Source organism: Paroedura picta, chromosome 1 (assembly GCF_049243985.1).
Source record: "Paroedura picta isolate Pp20150507F chromosome 1, Ppicta_v3.0, whole genome shotgun sequence".
Lineage (NCBI taxonomy): Eukaryota > Metazoa > Chordata > Lepidosauria > Squamata > Gekkonidae > Paroedura > Paroedura picta.
Window position 1 is genome coordinate 17,977,582 of NC_135369.1, and position 21,430 is coordinate 17,999,011.

The 21,430-nt window shown below is 53.5% G+C and overlaps 1 protein-coding gene across 1 annotated transcript; it reads right to left on the minus strand.

Moving 5' to 3' along the window:
• Positions 1-11: 11 nt before the first annotated feature.
• On the minus strand, positions 12-20,723 carry LOC143831171 (transforming growth factor beta-2 proprotein-like). The gene is made up of 7 exons (XM_077324246.1): positions 20,381-20,723; positions 13,275-13,438; positions 12,573-12,705; positions 8,173-8,283; positions 7,917-8,082; positions 6,441-6,594; positions 12-4,268 (listed from the first exon to the last, which is right to left on the minus strand). Exons 1-7 carry the CDS (start codon positions 20,721-20,723, stop codon positions 4,110-4,112), a joined length of 1,230 nt encoding a protein of 409 aa, XP_077180361.1. The 3' UTR covers positions 12-4,109.
• Between the last annotated feature and the right edge of the window lie 707 nt (positions 20,724-21,430).

The window sequence follows — 21,430 nt, forward strand, 5'->3', positions numbered from 1 at the left end:
GGACAGGGGGGCAGATATGAAATGGCCTGTTGACAGGCATGTCTGTGAGTGCTTTGATTCTGCAGGTGTGATGAGCCAACTTGGGTAGATAACCAAAATCTGAGTCCATCCAACGTATTCTAGTAGGTAGTCAGCCTGGGAAATTAAGAGGACAGAGGTTGAGTCTGGTGGCACCTTTAAGACCAACAAAGTTTCATTCTGGGTATGAGGCCTTGAGATTAAAATGTTGTCCTATTGCTTCAGACTAATTTAAGCAAAATTAATTAATGTCTGCTTATCCTCTGGTGCCTCACTCACCGTGTTTCTGTTATACAAGGCAGGAGCCAGAGATGGGGCTTTTCCATATTCCATGTATTTTGCTCCCTCTAGTGGTTGCTTCAACATAAAACAGACTTATTTCCAGTTTATATCCCTGTGGTTTAAATCAACAGTGTAATAAAAAAAAAAAGAGCTGTTTATTAATACACCTTGGTTCACTACCAGAAGGAGTCGCAAAATGGCTTACAAAATGGCTTACCTTTCCCTTCCTCTCCCCCCAACAGACACCCTATGAGGCAGGTGGGACTGAGGCAGCTCTGAGAACACTCAGCTGGCTGCATGTGGAGGAGTGGGGGAATAAAATCTGGCTCTCCAGATTAGAGTCTGCCACACTTAACCGCTACAGCACACTGGCTCTCAGAACTAGAAAGACACCTGTTTTATGTCAAATTGGCCACCAGAGGGAGCAAAATGCATGCGAAACAGAGGAGGGGTAACCCTGAAGAAACAGGAATTTAACAATGGGTAAACTGAGATTGCGGAAAAGCCCATTGACTCAGCAGATACGTCTCTGACAGGGGCATTGTCCAACCCAGAAGAGTTTGCCGGTGTTCCCACTGCTCAGTGTTTCAGTTTCCAAATTAGACACAGTACTAAGTGACTCGGAGAGTGCTTCTTACTTGTGCATTGTCTGGGTCCTGTTTTAGGATCTGAGCTATGCTGGCTGCTAAGCAACATTTGGGGCAAAACTGCTTATTTTTTTCTGTTTGCTTTCTCTACTGCTCCTCCCCACAAGTAGACTTAATGTGGTTTACGATAAATAATAAAGTAAATAAAACCCACACCCCTCCTTCTTAAATCCCCTCCACATAGCTAACTGGACCAGGAAACGGCAGGGGAGCCAAAGAGGAGAAGGGAGGCCCACATTACCCACACCCAGCTTGTACCCAGTGGCAATCAGGCACGGCTGCAGAAACGGCAGAGGGGTAGGGTGGGGGAAGTAATGGCAGAAGCATTAACACTTTGCTCAATAGACAGCATACTTCCTTTGCAACCTGAGGAGGATATGGGGTAGAAATGAAGCAGAGCACCCCGCCAGTAAACGCACATGCACACAGATATAAAAAATTAATCACAAGGAAGGATCAGATCTTCTTTCTTGTCAGAGATCCCCTGAATTAGGGGCTGAGCTGTCTCAAGAGTGGCACTTAATCTGGAATAGACATAATTTATTCTTTCTTTTTTTTTTTTTTACAAAGAATCGGGATCAGGGTCATTTCTCAACCCCATTTTCATGCAGTGGTTGCACAACAAAAACGAGGTGTTGGGGGTAATCTTGGCGCAGCAATGCAGATACCGGCGTTAGGAATTCTACAACCAGTTTGGCCTGCTTGTAGATTTCAGGCGGTTTCTGTCTCCGCGGCAGGTCCTTCCGTTCTCAGATTTTTTTCCCCCAAAGGATGCCTTTTCCCATCATGCCTAGAGGTGCAATGAATCACGGGCCTTGTGGTTTTATGAAAGTAACACGTGGAATTCACTAATTTACGGAACTGGGAATTTATATGTAATGGATATTTAGGGCGTACAACCAGAAGACAGCCCTGACTGGGGTGGCAGGGGCTCATGGGAATTGTAGTCCATGAACATCTGGAGAGCCACAGTTTGACCACCCCTGGGCTAGGCTAACCTCATTAGATCTCAGAAGCTAAGCAGGGTCACCCCTGATTAGTATCTAGATGGGAGCTCACCAAGGGAGCCCAGGGTCACTACACAGAGGCAGGCACCTGCCAACCCCCCTCTGGATGTTTCTTGCCTTGAAAATCTCACCATGGATTGCCTTAAATTGGCAAGGACTTGACGGCATTTTCTATCACACCAGCACATGGTCTTAGGTGGACTCCAAAGAAAATTAGATCAATTTGTGTGGGGGGGGGGGAGAGGGAGATCAGTGCTTATGATCTGCAATAGCTAAATGGAACCTCCATGATCAGGGGCAATGTTCTTCTCTGAATGCCAGGGAGGCAACAAGGGATGAAGTCCTCTACACCTTGCTTGCCCCTTGGCCTTACCAGGGCAAGTGATTGGCACCTGCAGGAAGGAGGATGTTGGACTGGACAGGCTATTGGTCTGATCCCTCGATGTTTCTTGGTTTCTGATGTAAACACCTAGGGGAGGGGCCATGGCTCAGCAGGAGGGCCTCTGCTTTGCATTCAGGAGGTCCCGGGTTCAATCCCCGTCACCTCCAGTTAAAAGGGCCAGGCCGTAGGTGACGCAAAAGACTGAGAGCCCGGAGAACTGCTTCTAGTCTGAGCAGTAGACAATACAGACTTCAGTGGACCAAGGGCCTGATTCAGCACAAGGCAGCTTCATGCATGTTCACGCAAGAACCCCAAGATTCATGCAGCTAGGTCTGTATGGGGAGGTAGGGGGATTGCGTCTTGAATAAGCCTCCTCGATTCCGAAAGGAAGGTGAGTTTGTGGTATGGCCTGCAAAGGGGGGCTCAGTTATTCAAAAACTACATTTTCCAGTTCTGAGTGTCCAACTTTCCAGGTAAGGTTGGCGTTCAGGTAGGAAGTGTGCGGAGGGACAAGGTAATTAAATTAACTAACCATCAAAAGTCGTTATTGCCTTCCAGGCCAGATTAGTCACTTATTTTTAAAAATAAACATTTGTTGGAAACTTTGAGGACAACAACTTCCCATTTTTTGTGTTCTTGCTAGGTACCAGGTCCTTCTTCAAGGCGGGATTTTGGGTGGGGAGGGGTATGAAGTCCAGAGAGCCCGCAGCTTGCCTCTGGCCATTCTGGACTCGCTTCCCAGCCCTTCCCCACATCCCCAGTACTGGGACGGGGAGAGGCCGGGACTCTCTGTCTCCGTCGGAGTGTCGTGTTGACACAGGGATCCAGAAGCCACCGCAAAGCTCCGCTCTCAAATATTTACCTGCGGGCGCTCCCCCAGCCCCCTCTGTCTGCTTCCCTTCCCACCTCACCCCCTCCTAAACACACAGCCCTGTTTCTCCTGGTGCCCCTCAGCCCCCTTTCCCTATCAAGGGACCCTTTGTCTGGCAACCTGCTCCTCCCCGTGCCAAGGCTGCCCTCTATTTGCACTCCTCTCTGCGGTGCCAAGCCTTCGACAGACACTTGGTTTGGGATAGATGTGTGTGCGTGGGGCTAGGCCAAACCCCCACACCCCAGGCTGCCGTGTGACTACCCCTCCCTTGGGCCCAGATCTCTGCCATGCCCGGGGGGCTTTGCTCACGCTGCGCCCCTCCAGGGACAGCGTACTTGGAAACAAATAGCTGGATAAGGAAGAGGCCTCTGAGCATGTGCCAAGTGTCCTTTGCACGCTATTGAGTGAATGAACAGATGAGATCAGGAGGCGGGGCATCCAGGCCGGTTTCAGTCCTCTTAGAATCATAGAACCATAGAGTTGGAAGGGGCCACACAGGCCATCTAGCCCAACCCCCTGCTCAACGCAGGATCAGCCCTAAGCATCCTAAAGCATCCAAGAAAAGTGTGTATCCAACCTTTGCTTGAAGACTGCCAGTGACTCTTGTTTCCATGTGACGAGAAACCGACTTGGGGGGCGGGGGGCGGGGGTAACCTGAAGTCTCTGTTCTTCAGATTATTCAGGACAAAAACAAAGACAGGAGAGTCCTTTGTTGGCAGTGGTGGTGGGGGAGCCGCAAGTGGGCTGGGCCAGAATAAAAGGGTGGAGCCTCTTACTGGTGGGTGGAGCAAGGTCATGGGAAGGTCCACGGTCCCCACCCCATCCCACTCCCAGCTTTTCAGGTCTCTGTCCCAGAGCGAGCCCAGCTCCCCAGCATCCACGACGCCAGTCCCGTCCCCCCCTCAACGGCAACGGCAAGACTTCACAATCATGTTGCTGAGCTGCTGCACTTTGGGAGAGCGGCCGACGTAGTAGAGGATGGTCAAGGGCTCCAGTTCGTGAGGGACGCAGCAGGGGGCGGCGGAGGCTTCGGGGTTCAGCTTGTTGTACAAAGGGAGCACCTGCCCAATGGGAAACAGAGAGGGGGTCAGGGAGGATGCGTGCTTGGGATCCGTGGTCCTCTAGCTCCTGCGTTTGACCAAAGATCTTAGCTCAGGTAACCAGCCGCCACCCTTTTCCACCTGGGGCCTGACTCCAGGAATCCTACTGCCAAACACCCCTGTCCTGCTCCACTCCCCATAAATCCCTCGTTTTGGTGAAGCCTTTGCTTTAAAATCTGCAGTGTTCTAATCCAGGGGTAGTCAACCTGTGGTCCTCCAGATGTCCATGGACTACAATTCCCATGAGCCCCTGCCAGCAAACGCTGGCAGGGGCTCATGGGAACTGTAGTCCACGGACATCTGGAGGACCACAGATTAATTTTAAGAAGTGTCAGTCAGCTAAAAGGATGCCCCTAATTCATCAAGCATCAGGTTGTGGCTTTTAAAAAATGTTATTTTAAACAGGAGCACTTATACAAACAGGAAACAGCAAGCGTTTTCTTAGAAAACAGGTTTTCCTTTCTTTAGGACTCAGGAGGGAATGCCTCTTCTAGAATGGTTCCTGTCTGACACGTTTTGGGGTTATTCAAGAATAATTTACCTTCTTCCAGATGGCAATACCGCTTCCAAAATGCTACGTACTGTAACAGATCCATTTACCCTTCTCACATCCAGAAAGGAATGCCTCTTCTAAAAATGGTCCCTGCCATGAAGTGTATGGGCATTATCCAAGAAGAAGCTTTCCTGTTCTGTCATCCGGAGAAGAGCTGGGTTTTTGTATCTCTCTTTTTACTCTCCGAAGGTGTCTCAAAGCCGGCTTACAAACACCTTCCCTTTCCTCTTCTCACAACAGACACCCTGTGAGGCAAGTGGGGCTGAGAAAGCTCTGAAACCTCTGGCGGGCTCAAGGTCACCCAGCTGGCTGCAGGCGGAGGTGGGGAATCAAACCCGGTTCTCCAGATCAGAGGATGCCGCTCTTAACTGCTAAACTACAAAACTTCAGGCCGGAAGACCTCTCCTAGGAATAATGCCTTCAAAGGCGCATGGAATCTAAAAACAAAGGGGGTGTTTTCTTGCTTCTGAACTGCTTCATGCAAATCCAAGCCAACCTGTGCCCAAATAAACAACTGCCCGTATACGTGGCCTTCTCCGTTGTGGCCCCCAGGGAGGTCAGGAAGTCTCCCTGCTCTTCTGGCTTTCTGCAAACTATGCAAAACGGAATTATTCAGGGGGCTTTTCTATGTAGACAATAGGTTAGCACTGTACAAAAGCCTTCCAAAAGTTGCTTGGACAAGTTATTGGGGACTGTGGTCTGTACTACTCTGTACAGTTTGCTGTGGGCTGGATGCTGTGGCATCGTTTGGCATTGTTTCAAGTGTCATGTTACCCCTTACGCTTTGCTTCAGTACTGTTTTTCAGACTTCGGGTTGGTTCTACAACCCAAATCCTATTGCGTTGTTTATTGAATGTCATCTTGAGTAACCAAAGGAGAAATTCTCTATAATGCATGCGGAACATGGAGGATCAGTCATTCAGTTCATAGAATCACAGAATCACAGAGCTGGAAGGGATCTCCTGGGTCATCTATTCCAACCCCCTGCACAATTCAGGACACTCACAAAGTTCAAAGATGAGACACAAGCCACTGTGAGCCAGGTGCCATGGAGCAGAGGTAGTCAACCTGTGGTCCTCCAGATGTTCATGGACCACAATTCCCATGAGCCCCTGCCAGCAAACGCTGGCAGGGGCTCATGGGAATTGTAGTCCATGAACATCTGGAGGACCACAGGTTGACTACCCCTGCCGTGGAGAGCTGATGTTCTGATATTTGGTTAATGCTGCTGAAGAAAATTATGAAACATGCTTTGTTATACCGGAATTCAGTTCAGCATGCATGATACAGAATTTCTCCCTTGGCTTCCAAGGACTGGACAAGAAACAGGACTTATTATTTGATTTACATATTATTGCTTACATCTATATATACACAAACTATATTTTTTGCTGTTATCTTCTTTGTGTGCTCCTCTCCTGTTACTTGAGGATCATCTTGAGAAAGGCAGATTATAAATAACATTGTTTAAAATATATAATAAAAAAGATAATACAGACAAGATAATGGGAAAGGCAGGGCTGAGGGTTGAGCTCAGGGGTCCGTCCACCCTCAGGACACCACAGGAGCCAAATTCTCACCATGTTGTACTGTGTGTCCGTGCTCCATACGTAGCGACAGGTCCCGGCGCAAAAATTTGCCTTGTAGCCTTTGGGTTGGTGGATCCATTTCCACTTCAGATCTTTGCGGAAATCAATGTACAGGGTGCGGAGACAACAACCCTGGTCTGTATTCCTGGGAAAGAGAGCATGAATAGCAGATTCCACTCCTGGGGGTATTTTACATTATGGAAAAGTCGCAAAAGCACTGCTAAAAACGATGTCTTAAATCTCAATTCTGCATCTGTGACTGGTTTCACTGAACAAAACCCATTGTGTTATTTTTGGTTATGCATTGAAAACGCTGCCTGGCGTGTTTTCACCAAGGCTTCTGAGACTTGCTTTTCACCAACTTTTCCTGGGTCATGCTGCCAAGGACACTCCTTTTGTGATGCATAATTGTTAGCATGGTTTCTGACTCCACCCAGTTCTGTATAGTCATCTATCTGTTGCTGCGCTTATTTTTTCCCTGTCTTTTATCAGTTAAGTAAGGGTGGCAGCTGTCAAAAGGTGAACCAGTGAGCTTCATGGCTAAAGAAGGTAAATTTGAACTCAGAACTCTCTGGTCTGACTTTTAACCATTACATTCCACTGGTTCTCCTTTTCGAGCAGATAGTCTAGGGATGCTAAATAGGTGTAGGTAAGAAAGGAGAAGAGCAACAACCAGAGGAAGATGGCTAGTACTTGTTTCCAAATTCACCGTGCAACCACAACAGCCAAAAAACATGATCTCTACCAGGTCTGTCTACCATAAACAGAGGAAGAGAAGGAAGGAAGGAAGGAAGGAAGGAAGGAAGGAAGGAAGGAAGGAAGGAAGGAAAAGAGAGAGGGAAGGAGGGAGAGAGAGATACAGAGGAAGGAAGGAAGGAAGGAAGGAAGGAAGGAAGGAAGGAAGGAGAAGTTGGTTCTTATATGCCACTTTTCTCAACATGAAAGAATCAATCCTGGCTCACCAGAAGTCCACGCTCCTAACCACTACAACAAGCTGGCCCTTAGTGTTTGTGAGCGGATTCTCAAGGTCCCTCAGCTCTGAAATATTGACAGGCTCTAAGAACTGCTAGTGTGTAATGTACATTGTACATGCATTGACTGAAGCAAGGTTAATACATTAGTTCTCAGGAAGCAAAAGGAAGGGGTGGCCATACCATGTTCCAGCCACTAGAGGTCACTCAATCCATGCCTTCCTCTTTCCCTGCTGCCTATGGAACTCAGTGACACAAGGTATCAGGCAAAGGGCCAAATAAAATTGGGAGCAAAGAAGAGACTACATGGCTCTTGGAAACAGGGCCATCTAAAAGGGATGGGGGGGGGGAGCAGGGAGAAGTAAAATTAGCCCCAACAGCCTTCATAAAAGAAAAGCTGGAGGGGCTGATGGAGTCTTCCGCATACATCTTCTGCCGTTTGGTGCTTTGGGGCCCACTGTTGTGCAGATCCTTCCGAATTATTTGGATGCCTCACCTGGTACAGGTCGGAGCATTGGCTGCTCGACGGCGGCGCCCCTTGGGCGGGGGCTCCAGGCGGTGTGGGGGCAGCAGCGTGAGGATCAGGTGGGGTGCCTTGCCGCTGAGGTCTGGGGGTCGTGCACGCCCTTTCCAAGCCTCCTTGATGAGATCGTCATCCAAGCCTGCATGTACGGAAAGTTCTCGTAGGTCTGGGGAGAAGGGCTGCTGCTTCTCCGCCTTCCCTGTCCCCCCAGCGTCAGCCACGTGCCTACCTGCAAAGCGCACCTCCAGCTCTTCGCTGTGGTTGGGGTTAATCGTGTTCCCGGCGGGGACGTAAGTGCAACAAGGGCAGTGCACCCCCAATTTCAGGCCCAGGTTTCTCTCTGGAGAAAAAGCAGGGGAGATTGACAGGTTTCACCAGCACTAGAGGGGAGGGGCCTCGACTCAGTATGAGAGCCTCAGTTTGGCATGCAGAAAGTCCCAGGTTTAATCCCCGGCATTTCCAGTTAAATGGACCAAGCAGTAGTTGAAGGGAAAGACCTCTCCCTGACATCCTAGAGAGCTGCTGCTAGTCTGAGTAGACAGTACTGGACCAAGGATCCGGTTCGGTATAAGGCAGTTTCATGTGTGTTCAGGAGCAAACATCAATGCCACAATAAAGAAAACCTAGCCCTGCTCTTCTGCCTCTTAACAGCAGCAACCTGATCTCAGTCAGTCAGTCAGTTGGTAAACCTTTATTGGCATATAGAACCATCATTACGTAAGGTTAAGATATAAAATATATAACACAAGGGGGGACAAAAAATAGGAATTTTGGTTTAAAACACAACCATTTCGCCTAACAAAACTCAACCTCCACAACTGCCTGAATACCCCTATTGTTCTGAATATTCTTTCTTAAGAAGTTTATCGTTAAGAAGAAGGGGACGACAGAGAATGAGGTGGCTGGATGGAGTCAATGATGCATTCGGTGCAAACTTAAATGGACTCCGGGGAATGGTAGAGGACAGGAAGGCCTGGAGGATCATTGTCCATGGGGTCGCGATGGGTCAGACACAACTTCGCACCTAACAACAATATCGTTAAGAAACAAGCCCCCCCGTTTCTTGGCATTTTGGATTTGTGCCTTTTATCAGAGCACAATGGCTAAAAATCCTGCGACACATTCCATTCCTTCAGAACTATCCGCTAACAACTCTTTGGGGCCATGAGCAGATAATTTATTAGTCCTAACAAGAAAAAAAACATTATTTAGAAAATAGCGAGCAAGAAGAAAGTAAATGGAAAGTAGATTATGGTTTGCCAAGAGGACAATCACGCAGCCTTTGATCATAAGGAATCTTCTGATTTCTCCCAAAAGAGACCGCCAAAGAAAAGATATTCATTCTAGCCGGCATGAACGCATGGCCATGGAAAGGGTTTGGGAAGTTAGCAAAATACTGGGCCATAGATTTCTCAGGGAAGGGAAGGACAAAAAAGGAAGGAGAACAGATCGGGTCATCTCCAGCAATGCTGATTTTTATTCTCAGTGTGCCAGATTGTCTGGTGTATGTATGAGATCCCTTTTTTAAATTATTATTGTTGTTGTTGTTGTTACTCGCCTCTCCCTGGAGAGATTATTATTATTTACAGTAATAAAACCCCAATAAAAACCCCATACATTAAAATCACAACAACAAAACATAATAACCACAATAAATCAAGGGGCTTTACGCATCGGGATCTTTGTTGCAAATTGGTCACTGAATGAAAAATCGCCATTTAAAATAGTGGAATTCGTCGTTATGCATACCTGCCTTTGTAGTGGTATCCAGTTGCGTTTTGTAGAGTTTCCCACAGGCTTCCGGTCTCGGCAGAAATCGCTAGAAAGGAAGCGCTATTGCCGAGCTCGTCCCACCCCTGGCCGTCAAGCAGCCAATGGGCAGCCGTTAGCATGCTCCCAAACAGCCCCTTTCCCCTTAAGAAAGGTTTAAAAAAAAAAAAAACACCCATTGTAACGAATCTGTGTAGATTCGTTGCAACGGAGAGACCCATCCAGCTGCCTAATGTGTTTGAGCTGTCGTTTGATCGTATGATCGTGGCCACGCTGCCTCGAGTGAAAAGAAAAAAATCCCCCCTCCCCCCCTCTCACGGCCGATTTTCGGCTGAATGACTGTGTTAAATGTGTGTGCTTAGTGACTGAAGGGGAGGGACTGAAGCCAGGGAAGCCTCTAAACTGAAAGAGGCTCGCTGGTGCGTTTATCCCCGCTCGCTCGGAGAAAAAAAAATGGCGATCGCTTCACCGGAAGTTTGGAGGACAGGCTCAGGAGGAGGGACTTTGAAGAAACCGCAACAATGTTAACGCCCAGGTCTTTATCGCTAGTGTTACAGATTGTTTGCAAGAGTGTAGCACTTTCCGGAGGGTGAATCCACTTTTTGGGATTCCCCTGAAAGCGCTACAACGAAGTGCTTTTTGCTGATCGGTTTCAGGAGTGTTGCAGATTGTCTACGACGTCGTGCGTTAAGGCAAATCAATAGCGTTTCCAATTAGCAACCATTGTGCGATTTTGAAGCCGTGCAAAAAGCCCCCAAGATACAGCAGAACATATAAGCTCAACTAACCCACCCCCAATTCCCAAACAAGAGGGAGGGAGAATGAGGGAGCAAGTTGGTCTTAGCTACTGTTACAGTAGTATAGGTGTTATGGGGGGCCAGATCGACTTTGCGGCCCAGCCTCAACCACCGGCCTGGCGGAAGAGCTCCGTTTTACAGGCCCTGCGGAACGCTGAAAGCTCCCTGATCTCAGTTAGAAATGGAGCAGGGGAAGATTTTCCCAGCCCTGTGTCTCCACCCTGCCAGGAAAAGTTTCCCTTGCCCAATTCCTGTCTGTATCAAGCTGGGAGCGATGAAGTCTAGTGGCGGGCAGTGGGACCAAGGCAGAAACGGCAGGGTTGTGAAAAGAAGTGGACCCTCGCTGCAAGAAAGAGAATGGCTCCATTTGCCATAATCCCTTAGCCATGAAGGAGATGGTGCAGAGACCGTAGGAACACCGAGATTCAACACCAACAGAGACCAACCAGTTTTTTGAGGTATGAACTTTGGAAAGTCAAAACTCCCTTGGTCAGGGACTCTCCCAAGCGTATACCTTGAAACTCTTTTTGGTTTCCACAGTGCTGCTGGACTCAAAGCTAGCTTTTCTGCTGCACGCCAACACAGCGACCCACCTGAAACTTCCTCCTGAACGTTTGCCCTCTGCGTCACCCGCTGGCCGGGTGACGTGGCTTCTGAGAGGTAAACAACAAGAAGTCAGTGAGTTGTCTAAGATCTTCATGGCTGGAGTCAACAGGCTGCTGTGGGTTTTCCGGGCAGTGTGGCCGTGGGCTGGTCGTTTTAGCCCCTGAGGTTTCGCCAGTAACTGTGTCGAGCATCTTCTGGAGTAGGATGTGGCAAGATGGGAATTTGGCACCAAGAGATCTCCATCTTGCTGTGTCCTGCCTCTGAAGGCGGCAGCCACAATTATGGGCAAAATGTCAGAGATTAAAACAAGAAGACTATGGCCACACAACCTGGAAAACTCACAGGAACCAACAAGAAGTCACTCTGGCCACAGTCAAATTATTTTCAATTGCTGTGCCTCATTGTACAGCAGTTCAGAACTGAAACAAGGCTAAGTAATATCTATATTCATTGGCTTTATTCACTGCTTTTCTCTGCAATGAGGCTCCAAAAGTGGCTTATGTTTTTCTCTTCCGTTTTACCCTAACAACGACTCTGTAACACAACAAAAAGTCCAATAGCACCTTTAAGACCAACAAAGGTTTATTCAAGGCATGAGCTTCCTCAGTCTGAGGAAGAGTGCCTGCACTCGAAAGCTATTCGACTCTTTTTTTGTTGGGCTTTTTCGGACCAACACGGCTACCCACTTGAAACAACCCTGTAAGGTAGGCTAGGCTGAGAGTTCTCCATTGGCCCAAGATAACAAACAAACTTTTATGGCAGAGCAGGGATTTATTCCTGGGTGTTCTTAATCCTAGGCCAAAATTCAGCCTTTCTCAACTTTTTTACTGTTGAGAATCCCCTGAAACATTCTTAAGGCTTCAAGAAACGCTAGAATTGGTGCAATCGTGCAGAATATAGTTTGGAAGCAGAGCTGTGGACACGCCCACCCGGGGCCCCTCCCCTTCCCCCCCCTCCAGGCCCATCATTGGGCATTGGGGGGTGGAGCAACATGACCATATATGATCACATCACCTGATAACTGTTTATCAAATTTTAATATATATATATTAAGATTAAGTAACTCCCACTCATTTGGGAAACCCTTTCAGGGCCCTCAAGGAACCCCAGGGTTTCACAAAACCCTGGCTGAGAAAGCCTACTCTAATTGCTACCCCACACTGCCTGTGTTTGTCAAGGAATGATTTGAAAACAACTAGAAAAAAACAGGTTAAGCACTGATATACTGGGTGAGCGGCAACTCCTTAACTTGAAACTTGCCTAGGCAAAGATCTTTCGCTCAATACAAAAAGGACAAAGTTTCAGGCCAGGGGCACCTTTAAGAGCAACAAAGTTTAATTCTGCGTTTGTGTCCAAAGCTTATATGCAGAATTAAACTTTGTTGGCCTTAGGGATGCCCCTGGACTCCAACGCTGTTCAACGTAAACCGGTTTGAGAGGAGAAAGGTAGCTCTCACCTCTTCTATCCAGCCACTGGCTGACGGTGTCCGTGACGTCAAACGACACCCACTCGGCCCGATCTGTTGGCCGCATCGTCTGGCTCTCCACATAGCGCTGGCTTGGCACAGAGGGCTCCCGTGCCCGCACCACCTGCGGGAAATATAACCTGTCATGAATGTGCCCAGACTCACTCGGCCAAATTGGAGAGCCGGGCCAGATGGAACAACCTCCAAACACCGCTCCTTTCAACGAATAGAACCACCCCCCCCCCCCGTTCATTTTGCTGGCAAAAGCCTTTGTGCGCTTACAGCACGGTGTGAAAGCTATTCTGTTGGTGGGTGCTGTCTCCCTTGTGGCTGAATGCTAGGGGAAACCGAACCGGTTGGATTTCAGGCTCTCAGGATGTGGTCGAAGTCCACCGGACCTCCTTCGGGGAAAACCGTGGCAACCTTCCTGGAAGAGACGTTTCGGAGCAGAACCCAGGAGGAACAGCGATGTGGGAAGGCAGCATGGAGCAGTGGTTATGTCAGAAAAGTACTAGGGAAACCCAGGTTCGAATTGCTGCATAGCTCACAGGACAACCTTGGGCTGGCCACTCCCTTTCAGCCTACCTTACAGGGCTGTTATGAGGATAACAGGGAGGAGGGAAGAGCCGTGAAAGGAGGCTGGGGTACAAAGCTGAGTGGGTGTCAGGACTGCCTTCTGTACTGGGCCCTCACCTGATACAGCTCTACTCGCTGCTCTGTGGCTCGTGCCCGGGGGTTTGGCACCCGGTAGACCCGCAATTCCGCTTGAATGAGGCTGCTGAGGTTGGGCTCGGCTCCGGAGACATCGAAGCGCAGGAGGCGGAAGAAGGGGCTGGGCTGGGTGCTCGTGATGGTGTCTGTGGAGAGGAGAAAGGAGTGGCACCGGGCAGGGAGACTGCCAGCAAACGAGCGGAAGGGGGCGAAGGTTTGCCCATTGAAATACAAGCTCTTTCCATCCCCCCCGTGCCACAATTCTGAGTGCTCGGCCAGGATCATCACCCTGCATTCTCTGTCACTGGCAGTCTTCAAGCAAAGGTTGGATACACATTTTTCTTGGATGCTTTAGGATGCTGTGGGCTGATCCTGCGTTGAGCAGGGGGTTGGGCTAGATGGCCTGTGTGGCCCCTTCCAACTCTATGATTCTGTGATTCTGTTTACGGTTTCAGAGGAACATTACATCTAAGATGCATTTGGCTGCTCTGGAGAACAGGAACCTAAAAGGGTCAACACAAGGGAAATGAGCTTAAGCCTATACAGGGTGGAACATAATTTACAAAAAATTAATATCAGTATTTATTAATCAAGTGAAAAATCCGAGGCTTTTAGCATAGCCTCAATAAAATCAAGACATACATGCATACTAATGCCTTCACTGACCAGACGTGTTTTGGTCTTACCACCTTTATCAATGGTCAGGCATCAAATAAAACCAGCATATGGAAAATATACAATCAATACAATAATCGTTATAGCCAGCTGGCTCCTTTATATATGCAAAGATATATTCAGGACTGTAGGTCTACAGTGCCCATAGGATGTCTTGAGTTTTTAACTTGATTAATGAATACAGGTTCTATATTGTTAAAATGGTGATCCTGTTCATTTCCCTCGTGTTGACCTTCTTAGGTTCTTGATCTTTGTCCGGGTGGAGGATATTTTCTCCTTTTTGCTTTGCACACCCCTGGAGACACCTGGGCGACTGAGAGAGGGACAGGAGAACAGCTCCCACTCACAAAGGACAAAGGCGGGGTGAAACGACCATGGTCGGATAGGGACGGTCATCACCCAGGCTGAATGTGCCCAGGGCCTCATTCCTTCCTTGTCTTTGGCCTTCTAAGAATGTAAGAAGAGCCCTAATGGATCAGACCAGTTGGACCATCGAGGCAATCTTTCTTTCCCCCACAATGGCCTGCCCAAAGGCCCACCAGTGGGACATGGAAACAACAGCACTCCTGTAGCATGCCTTCCCTTTCTGTCCTATAGTATTGGCTACCCAGGGGTTTACTGCCTCTGAGTAGGGAGGCTCCATGGACACATGAAGATGCTTTATACTGTATCAAGTCCCTCAAGCTCAGCATTGTCTGCTCTGACTGGACATATTCTCTAGGGTCTCAGGTTGAGGGCTTACAATTCCTACTTGATACTTATAGCTGGAGATGCCATGGCCCCTCCCCACCGTGACTGTGGACAGACCACTCTCTAGAAAAGTCTTCTAATTTCCCTTTTAAATGAACACAAGAAAAGCTCACCTGTCGGATCAGACCGATGGTCAATCAAGACCAGTGTGTGGTTTCTATTGGTGACTATCCAGATATGAACAAGATAACCCTTGCTGGGTCAGACTGTCAATAGTCTATCTAGTCCAGTCTTCTACCTCACACAGTGGCCAACAGGTTCCTCTGGAGGGCCAGCAACAGGGCAGGGAGGCCAAGTTCTTCCCCTCATAAGAACATCAGGAGAGCCCTGCTGGGTCAGACCAGGGAGGGTCCCTCCAGTCCAGCCTCCTGCCTCACCCAGGGGCCAGCCAGTCCCTCTGGAGGGCCAGCAACAGGGCAGGGAGGCCGAGGCCGAGGCCTTCCCCTCATAAGGACACAGGAGAGCCCTGCTGGGTCAGACCAGGGAGGATCCCTTCAGTCCAGCCTCCTGCCTCACACAGGGGCCAGCCAGTCCCTCTGCAGGGCCAGCAACAGGGCAGGGAGGCCGAGGCCTTCCCCTCATAAGGACACAGGAGAGCCCTGCTGGGTCAGACCAGGGAGGGTCCCTCCAGTCCAGCCTCCTGCCTCACACAGGGGCCAGCCAGTCCCCCTGCAGGGCCAGCAACAGGGCAGGGAGGCCGAGGCCTTCCCCTCATAAGGACACAGGAGAGCCCTGCTGGGTCAGACCAGGGAGGGTCCCTCCAGTCCAGCCTCCTGCCTCACACAGGGGCCAGCCAGTCCCTCTGCAGGGCCAGCAACAGGGCAGGGAGGCCGAGGCCTTCCCCTCATAAGGATATCAGGAGGGCCCTGCTGGGTCAGACCAGGGAGGGTCCCTCCAGTCCAGCCTCCTGCCTCACACAGGGGCCAGCCAGTCCCTCTGCAGGGCCAGCAACAGGGCAGGGAGACCGAGGCCTTCCCCTCATAAGGATATCAGGAGGGCCCTGCTGGGTCAGACCAGGGAGGGTCCCTCCAGTCCAGCCTCCTGCCTCACACAGGGGCCAGCCAGTCCCTCTGCAGGGCCAGCCGCAGGGCAGGGAGGCCGAGGCCTTCCCCTCATAAGGACACAGGAGAGCCCTGCTGGGTCAGACCAGGGAGGGTCCCTCCACTCCAGCCTCCTGCCTCACACAGGGGCCAGCCAGTCCCCCTGCAGGGCCAGCAACAGGGCAGGGAGGCCGAGGCCTTCCCCTCATAAGGACACAGGAGAGCCCTGCTGGGTCAGACCAGGGAGGGTCCCTCCAGTCCAGCCTCCTGCCTCACACAGGGGCCAGCCAGTCCCCCTGCAGGGCCAGCAACAGGGCAGGGAGGCCGAGGCCTTCCCCTCATAAGGACACAGGAGAGCCCTGCTGGGTCAGACCAGGGAGGATCCCTTCAGTCCAGCCTCCTGCCTCACACAGGGGCCAGCCAGTCCCCCTGCAGGGCCAGCAACAGGGCAGGGAGGCCGAGGCCTTCCCCTCATAAGGACACAGGAGAGCCCTGCTGGGTCAAACCAGGGAGGATCCCTTCAGTCCAGCCTCCTGCCTCACACAGGGGCCAGCCAGTCCCCCTGCAGGGCCAGCAACAGGGCAGGGAGGCCGAGGCCTTCCCCTCATAAGGACACAGGAGAGCCCTGCTGGGTCAGACCAGGGAGGGTCCCTCCAGTCCAGCCTCCTACCTCACACAGGGGCCAGCCAGTCCCTCTGCAGGGCCAGCAACAGGGCAGGGAGGCCGAGGCCTTCCCCTCATAAGGATATCAGGAGGGCCCTGCTGGGTCAGACCAGGGAGGGTCCCTCCAGTCCAGCCTCCTGCCTCACACAGGGGCCAGCCAGTCCCTCTGCAGGGCCAGCAACAGGGCAGAGAGACCGAGGCCTTCCCCTCATAAGGATATCAGGAGGGCCCTGCTGGGTCAGACCAGGGAGGGTCCCTCCAGTCCAGCCTCCTGCCTCACACAGGGGCCAGCCAGTCCCTCTGCAGGGCCAGCCGCAGGGCAGGGAGGCCGAGGCCTTCCACTCATAAGGACACAGGAGAGCCCTGCTGGGTCAGACCAGGGAGGGTCCCTCCACTCCAGCCTCCTGCCTCACACAGGGGTCAGCCAGTCCCTCTGCAGGGCCAGCAACAGGGCAGGGAGACCGAGGCCTTCCCCTCATAAGGATATCAGGAGGGCCCTGCTGGGTCAGACCAGGGAGGGTCCCTCCAGTCCAGCCTCCTGCCTCACACAGGGGCCAGCCAGTCCCTCTGCAGGGCCAGCAACAGGGCAGGGAGGCCGAGGCCTTCCCCTCATAAGGACACAGGAGAGCCCTGCTGGGTCAGACCAGGGAGGGTCCCTCCACTCCAGCCTCCTGCCTCACACAGGGGCCAGCCAGTCCCTCTGCAGGGCCAGCAACAGGGCAGGGAGGCCGAGGCCTTCCCCTCATAAGGACACAGGAGAGCCCTGCTGGGTCAGACCAGGGAGGGTCCCTCCAGTCCAGCCTCCTGCCTCACACAGTTGCCAGCCAGTCCCTCTGCAGGGCCAGCAACAGGGCAGGGAGACCGAGGCCTTCCCCTCATAAGGATATCAGGAGGGCCCTGCTGGGTCAGACCAGGGAGGGTCCCTCCAGTCCAGCCTCCTGCCTCACACAGGGGCCAGCCAGTCCCTCTGCAGGGCCAGCCGCAGGGCAGGGAGGCCGAGGCCTTCCCCTCATAAGGACACAGGAGAGCCCTGCTGGGTCAGACCAGGGAGGGTCCCTCCAGTCCAGCCTCCTGCCTCACACAGGGGCCAGCCAGTCCCTCTGCAGGGCCAGCAACAGGGCAGGGAGGCCGAGGCCTTCCCCTCATAAGGACACAGGAGAGCCCTGCTGGGTCAGACCAGGGAGGGTCCCTCCAGTCCAGCCTCCTGCCTCACACAGGGGCCAGCCAGTCCCTCTGCAGGGCCAGCAACAGGGCAGGGAGGCCGAGGCCTTCCCCTCATAAGGATATCAGGAGGGCCCTGCTGGGTCAGACCAGGGAGGGTCCCTCCAGTCCAGCCTCCTGCCTCACACAGGGGCCAGCCAGTCCCTCTGCAGGGCCAGCAACAGGGCAGGGAGACCGAGGCCTTCCCCTCATAAGGATATCAGGAGGGCCCTGCTGGGTCAGACCAGGGAGGGTCCCTCCAGTCCAGCCTCCTGCCTCACACAGGGGCTAGCCAGTCCCTCTGCAGGGCCAGCCGCAGGGCAGGGAGGCCGAGGCCTTCCCCTCATAAGGACACAGGAGAGCCCTGCTGGGTCAGACCAGGGAGGGTCCCTCCACTCCAGCCTCCTGCCTCACACAGGGGCCAGCCAGTCCCCCTGCAGGGCCAGCAACAGGGCAGGGAGGCCGAGGCCTTCCCCTCATAAGGACACAGGAGAGCCCTGCTGGGTCAGACCAGGGAGGGTCCCTCCAGTCCAGCCTCCTGCCTCACACAGGGGCCAGCCAGTCCCCCTGCAGGGCCAGCAACAGGGCAGGGAGGCCGAGGCCTTCCCCTCATAAGGACACAGGAGAGCCCTGCTGGGTCAGACCAGGGAGGATCCCTTCAGTCCAGCCTCCTGCCTCACACAGGGGCCAGCCAGTCCCCCTGCAGGGCCAGCAACAGGGCAGGGAGGCCGAGGCCTTCCCCTCATAAGGACACAGGAGAGCCCTGCTGGGTCAAACCAGGGAGGATCCCTTCAGTCCAGCCTCCTGCCTCACACAGGGGCCAGCCAGTCCCCCTGCAGGGCCAGCAACAGGGCAGGGAGGCCGAGGCCTTCCCCTCATAAGGACACAGGAGAGCCCTGCTGGGTCAGACCAGGGAGGGTCCCTCCAGTCCAGCCTCCTACCTCACACAGGGGCCAGCCAGTCCCTCTGCAGGGCCAGCAACAGGGCAGGGAGGCCGAGGCCTTCCCCTCATAAGGATATCAGGAGGGCCCTGCTGGGTCAGACCAGGGAGGGTCCCTCCAGTCCAGCCTCCTGCCTCACACAGGGGCCAGCCAGTCCCTCTGCAGGGCCAGCAACAGGGCAGAGAGACCGAGGCCTTCCCCTCATAAGGATATCAGGAGGGCCCTGCTGGGTCAGACCAGGGAGGGTCCCTCCAGTCCAGCCTCCTGCCTCACACAGGGGCCAGCCAGTCCCTCTGCAGGGCCAGCCGCAGGGCAGGGAGGCCGAGGCCTTCCACTCATAAGGACACAGGAGAGCCCTGCTGGGTCAGACCAGGGAGGGTCCCTCCACTCCAGCCTCCTGCCTCACACAGGGGTCAGCCAGTCCCTCTGCAGGGCCAGCAACAGGGCAGGGAGACCGAGGCCTTCCCCTCATAAGGATATCAGGAGGGCCCTGCTGGGTCAGACCAGGGAGGGTCCCTCCAGTCCAGCCTCCTGCCTCACACAGGGGCCAGCCAGTCCCTCTGCAGGGCCAGCAACAGGGCAGGGAGGCCGAGGCCTTCCCCTCATAAGGACACAGGAGAGCCCTGCTGGGTCAGACCAGGGAGGGTCCCTCCACTCCAGCCTCCTGCCTCACACAGGGGCCAGCCAGTCCCTCTGCAGGGCCAGCAACAGGGCAGGGAGGCCGAGGCCTTCCCCTCATAAGGACACAGGAGAGCCCTGCTGGGTCAGACCAGGGAGGGTCCCTCCAGTCCAGCCTCCTGCCTCACACAGTTGCCAGCCAGTCCCTCTGCAGGGCCAGCAACAGGGCAGGGAGACCGAGGCCTTCCCCTCATAAGGATATCAGGAGGGCCCTGCTGGGTCAGACCAGGGAGGGTCCCTCCAGTCCAGCCTCCTGCCTCACACAGGGGCCAGCCAGTCCCTCTGCAGGGCCAGCCGCAGGGCAGGGAGGCCGAGGCCTTCCCCTCATAAGGACACAGGAGAGCCCTGCTGGGTCAGACCAGGGAGGGTCCCTCCAGTCCAGCCTCCTGCCTCACACAGGGGCCAGCCAGTCCCTCTGCAGGGCCAGCAACAGGGCAGGGAGGCCGAGGCCTTCCCCTCATAAGGACACAGGAGAGCCCTGCTGGGTCAGACCAGGGAGGGTCCCTCCAGTCCAGCCTCCTGCCTCACACAGGGGCCAGCCAGTCCCTCTGCAGGGCCAGCAACAGGGCAGGGAGGCCGAGGCCTTCCCCTCATAAGGACACAGGAGAGCCCTGCTGGGTCAGACCAGGGAGGGTCCCTCCAGTCCAGCCTCCTGCCTCACACAGGGGCCAGCCAGTTCCAACAACAGGGCAGGGTGGCCAAGGCCTTCCCCTGAGATTGCCTCCTGGCTGTGGGCTTCAGAGGCTTAGTGCCTTTGAATGTAGAGGCTTCCCTCAGCCACCCTGGCTAGTAGTCACTGACAGGCATATCCTCCATGAATCGATCTAATCCTCTTTTAAAGCTGTTTATCCCTGTAGCCATCGCTACATTGTCTGGCAGCAAATCCCACATTTTAATTCTCTTTCTGAGAATCTTACCAGTAAAGCACCAAGGCAACAGGCCTTTCCTGGCATCTGGTAGTCAGTGGCATACTGCCTCAGTACATGGAGTTTCTATTTAGCTATCATGGCTAAATGGCTATCATGGCCATTGATTGTCCTTCTCAGCACCCATCCTTGCCATGTTTTGGCCTTGTCGTTCCTCCTGCCCTGCCCCAAACCACCTCCCGCCCATCCCCCCCATCCCTCACCACACCCCTTACTGTCAGCATGCCCGGGGGGCAACATGTCCACCCGCCGCACTTCCTTGGCGTAGTACTCCTCTTCCTCGCTGCTGCCCCGCCCGTCGCAGGCCGCTCGCTCTCGGGTCAGCTCGCGCGTGCTGTTGTACAGCAGCATCACCTCGGGGGGCGGCTGGTCGGGCACCCCTTGCTCCTCTTCGGGAGGCGTCGCCATCTGCAGCTTGCTGAGGATCTGCCCCCGGATGGCCTCCACCCGCCGGGCCCTGGCCACCTCCAGGTCCAACGTCTGGCAGGTGGAGAGCGCCGAGGCGGTGCCCCCGAGGTCCTCCGCCAACGTTACCCACAGGAGCAGAAACCAGAGCATGGCTAGGGGCACTCCCTGGAAAGCCGGATTCGCTGACCGTGGTCCTCCTGCCCTTGGGTGAGGATTCGCTCCGGTCTGCCACTCGTAGGGGGACGTCCGGATGTCCCTCCGTTGGCCAGGAGTAGGATGAAACGTGACGCTCCCCTTCCAGACAGGCTCGGGAGTCTCGGAGCTTATCCCGACTTGGAGGGTCTTGCAAAATCCCAAATCAGGAGACGTGAGGAGTAGGAACTGCCCCCTGTCCCCCCGCTGCCTTCTTAGCACTGCTGAGCCCCCGGATCTGTCTGCAACCGGCTGCCTTGCTACAATTATGACGGTGCTGGAAGTTTGGCTGGAGCTCCTTCAGTGTTCTCTCTCTCCCTCCATCCCCTCAGTAAACTCCTCTCTCTCACTCTCTTCTCCCCTCCCAGCCTTTCCCACACATCCTCCACCCTCTTCCTGCCACATCTTTCGCCCTCCACAGAGCGGGCATTGATTCTGCCGGCCACAGAGAAGGGAGCGACAGCTCCTGCAAAGCGTGCCTTGAGTTGAGCCCCGTCCGGCCTACCCTCCGGCCCTGCTCAGAATCAGGCAGTTCTCTTTGGGCCTGCTTTTGGAGTCGATCCTTTACAAGCCGATTTATAGAAATGCATGTAAGTGAACCCCTCCCTCTGGGTTTAAAGCCAAGGCTGAGCTATTAAAAGGTGGGGTGGGGGAAACAGGGCGTT

Bases quoted from the DNA above. Each gene is read 5' to 3' on its own strand.
- LOC143831171 (XM_077324246.1), bottom strand. From the start codon at position 20,723: ATGCTCTGGTTTCTGCTCCTGTGGGTAACGTTGGCGGAGGACCTCGGG. The intron at 8,284-12,572 runs GTGAGAGCTACC...CTTTTTCTCCAG, and splicing joins CCAGTGGCTGGATAGAAGAG to AGAGAAACCTGGGCCTGAAA. The intron at 4,269-6,440 runs GTGAGAATTTGG...CCCATTGGGCAG, and splicing joins CGGACACACAGTACAACATG to GTGCTCCCTTTGTACAACAA.